This window comes from Papilio polytes, unplaced genomic scaffold, assembly GCF_000836215.1.
Source record: "Papilio polytes unplaced genomic scaffold, Ppol_1.0 DF823958.1, whole genome shotgun sequence".
NCBI lineage: Eukaryota > Metazoa > Arthropoda > Insecta > Lepidoptera > Papilionidae > Papilio > Papilio polytes.
This window is the reverse complement of record NW_013525246.1, coordinates 275,222-278,627: the sequence shown is the minus strand read 5'-3', so window position 1 is coordinate 278,627 and position 3,406 is coordinate 275,222. Positions and strand designations below refer to the sequence as shown.

Here is a 3,406-nt window from a genome sequence, read left to right as displayed (position 1 = left end):
CCGCGCGCTGCCTGCGCGCCGACCTCGTCGCCAGCGTCGATGCCAGGATCGCCACGCCCAGGCTGGGCACGGCCAACGACTTTTATGTTAAGAATTGTAAGTATTAACATTTTCTTTCTTCTAGGCTAGGCTTTCTCTCTTTAGGCTTTCTCTCTTACTCTCTTTAATACATTTTATTCATGTTTTCATGAAATGGCAAAACGACCGCTGCCCATAGACATACGCAACTTCAGATGCGTTACCTACCCTTAAATAACGGACGATGACGCATATAAAGAGGATATTTCCCCATGCTGTGCATCTCTTCCACCGCCAAATCCACTTTTCTTTGGTTGGAAAGGGAAAAAAACATAAATTAAACCTCCAGGACCGCACTTATCAGATGAAACGTGAAATTGCTCCCACTTGAGTCCGTCTGTGGAATTAAAAATGAAAAGTAATTAGCCTATCCGTTCAGCAATTTAGACTATAAACTCTAACAAAAATCCATCCAAACTTTTGTATTTATAATAGTAAGAAGTAAGATATTTAAACCTAACTGAGCAAGAATGCTTTTTTGAACTTTGAGTTATAAAAAGTTTAGTTACTAAGGTTGTTTCGTAGATTTCCAAATGAAAAATCACACCAAGTTTCATTTACCTTCAATGTAAATTTGACCAGATATGACATATAAATATGTTACAGCGACTACCTATGACTTTTTAAACCATAAAGTCACGTCAAAAAGTCCAGATTTCTTTAAAGTGTAATAAACTGTTTAAGATTAATTTCAATATTCGCCACAAGTTGTTCTTTTACTGACTTAAACTAACTGTTGCCCGCGATTTCGTCCGCGTAAAATTAAAAAAATACAGCTTTTTAATGGTGGAAGAAATTTTTAGATCAGTCCTATAGTTTGTGAATTGTATAAATACAAACAAAAATATCTTTTCTCTTTACAATATTAGCATACATTAAAAGAAGCGAAGTCATTTGTAACAAATTTCAGTTTCAGGAAAAACTCTGATGGTCCTAGAAGGTTGTGCGGAGCCTCACCTCGGCTGCTGCATCCTGCTGCGAGGTGGCTCCCTGGCGGAGTTGGCGAGGGTCAAGAAGGTGGTCAGGTTCATGCTGCTGGCTTTCTACAACTGGAAGTTTGAGAAGGCCTTCCTCGCTGACATAGAGGCGGTACTTCCTGAACCTGGGATGTCTTTCGGTGAACCTGAAGCGAATGAAACGGATATACAAAGAGAGAGTGAGAGGCAAGAGAAAGAGAGTCTCTTTAGTGATGTTAAGGAAGACGATAAATCTATAGATTTGAAAAGTGAAAATGTAGATGTAATAGACGATATGGATGATTCTAATATTGAATTATTTACAAACAAAACAGATACAAAATCGGTTACAAGTGATGTATTAAATGAAGAAGTAAAGAACGTTAAAGAGGATGAAATGGTTCATGAAGTGAAATCTAGTCGGAAGACAGATGGTGATAAAAATTTAAGTTGCGGAGTACCGATTAGAGATTTCAGTGATCCGTTACGTGCGACTTTGTCTATGGATGATGAGGTGTTCTTGCCTAAAGAAGAAGCGGAGTTAAAAGCTGATTCTCATAGCGAAAGGTAGAATTTACTACACTATAATGACTTTGACTTGAATACATTTTTATTGATAATTGCTCGCAACTTCGTCTTTGTGGAATTAAAACTGTAGCCTATGTTTTTCAGTGATAACGTAGCTTTTTAATGGTGAAAGAATTTTTGAATTCGGTTCAGTAGTTTTTGAGTTATTTTAATACATAAAAAAAATACAAAACTTTCCTCTTTATAATATTAGTATAGACTAGTTTTAACCAGCGATCTGTCCGGTATTTATAAAGTACACTATATGTTCTTGACTACCCATTACTTGCTAGATCGAGATCCGTTCAATTTAGGCTACATCCATCCATTTGTAGATGGTGCACCGACGACGCGGTGTTGTCGATGTCCCCCAACATCGTGATCCCCGCGCCGCGCCTGCCGCTGCGCGCCCCGCCCGCGCCCGCGCACACGCCGCGCGCGCGCCGCCGCCCCGCCCCGCGCGCGCCGCGCTCGCACGTCGTGCTGCAGGTCGCGTCGCGCGCCTCCTCCGCACTGCACACCGTCGCCAGCCTTCTCTCTCACACACAATACACCACCTACAACTTTACGTGTGCATCCATCTCTTTCGCACACAATTTACCACCTACAACTAAAGTTCTGAATCCATATCTGTGCACACAGTGCAGCAAGTTCATTATACGTCTGCATTCATCCCTTTCACACAAAATTCAGCACATACAACCTATGTGTGCATCCATCTCTTTCCCACACAATCAGCACGTGCAACTATATGTCTGCATCCATCCCTTTCACACAAAATTCAGCACGTACAACCTATATGTGCATCCATCTCTTTCACACACAATCAGCACGTGTAACTAAACGTCTGCATCCATCTCTTTCACACAAAATTTTGCAAATACAATTAAAGTTCTGCATCTCTTGCTCTTACATTTCTCTTCTCTATAAAAATGCAAATGACTAGCACTAAACGTTTATTGTCTAATCACTAAAAAAAATCTTTCCTAACCTAAAACAAGTTATAAGGAAAGGACAAAAAGGGGAATATCCTCTTTATGTGCGTATTCTTATTCGATTAAAGGAAAGCAATGCTGGATGCGAGTGTCTATGGCCACTCGCTTGTTTGCGACCTTAAAAAAATCTACATTCAATTATATTTTCTTGCTTATATCATGTCTAATAAACTGTTTTATATTAAGAAGTGTCAAGTAAATTGAATCCTTAACAGTGTTGATATAAAGTTGTAAATATTTTAGGAACCCCATCCATTTATCAAGATGGCGATAAGTAGTCCCGCGGACGACCTGCGGTTACGATCTGCACTTGCCCATTACCGCGCTACCGGCGCTCGTGTCACTAACGGCACTCATAAACGTAAGTATTGTTAAAAATTAAATCAGTACTACACTGGAGGAGCACAACACTAGAACATCGGCGTATCCCATCCCTAATGATTTATTAATAGGTCTAATTGACAGCTGTCAATGTCATTCGGTATTAGAATAGCGCGCCATTCTGCCGACAGTTAGTTGAGTGTTGAAGTTAATTACGCTAGTTATAATTGTATTAATTTCGTAAAAGTATACAATTATGATGTTTTCATGCCTCATCCGCAAAAATAAATAATAAGTGTATTTTATTGGTAACATTTATTTACAATTGCAAATGTCAAAATTCAAATGCACAAATGACAACAAAGGCCAACATTAGATACCGATTACCGTTACATCTTTGATGTCAGCTTGTAGTTTTTGTCGCTTTCCCGCGTGGCTTTATTTATTTTTAACATAAAATGAAGCTTATAATTTTGTAAAATGTTTTAT

General features: G+C 39.1%; 1 protein-coding gene across 1 annotated transcript in view; it reads left to right on the top strand.

The window, feature by feature from the left end:
- The first annotated feature begins 6 nt into the window (after positions 1-6).
- Positions 7-3,406, top strand: part of LOC106101666 (putative 1-phosphatidylinositol 3-phosphate 5-kinase) — a 15,141-nt gene continuing 11,741 nt past the window's right edge. The window contains exons 1-4 of the mRNA XM_013280975.1: positions 7-96; positions 989-1,601; positions 1,937-2,090; positions 2,840-2,957. Of these exons, the coding sequence (XP_013136429.1) occupies positions 1,006-1,601; positions 1,937-2,090; positions 2,840-2,957 (868 nt within the window). The 5' untranslated portion in view covers positions 7-96; positions 989-1,005. The remainder of the gene's footprint in view (positions 97-988; positions 1,602-1,936; positions 2,091-2,839; positions 2,958-3,406) is intronic.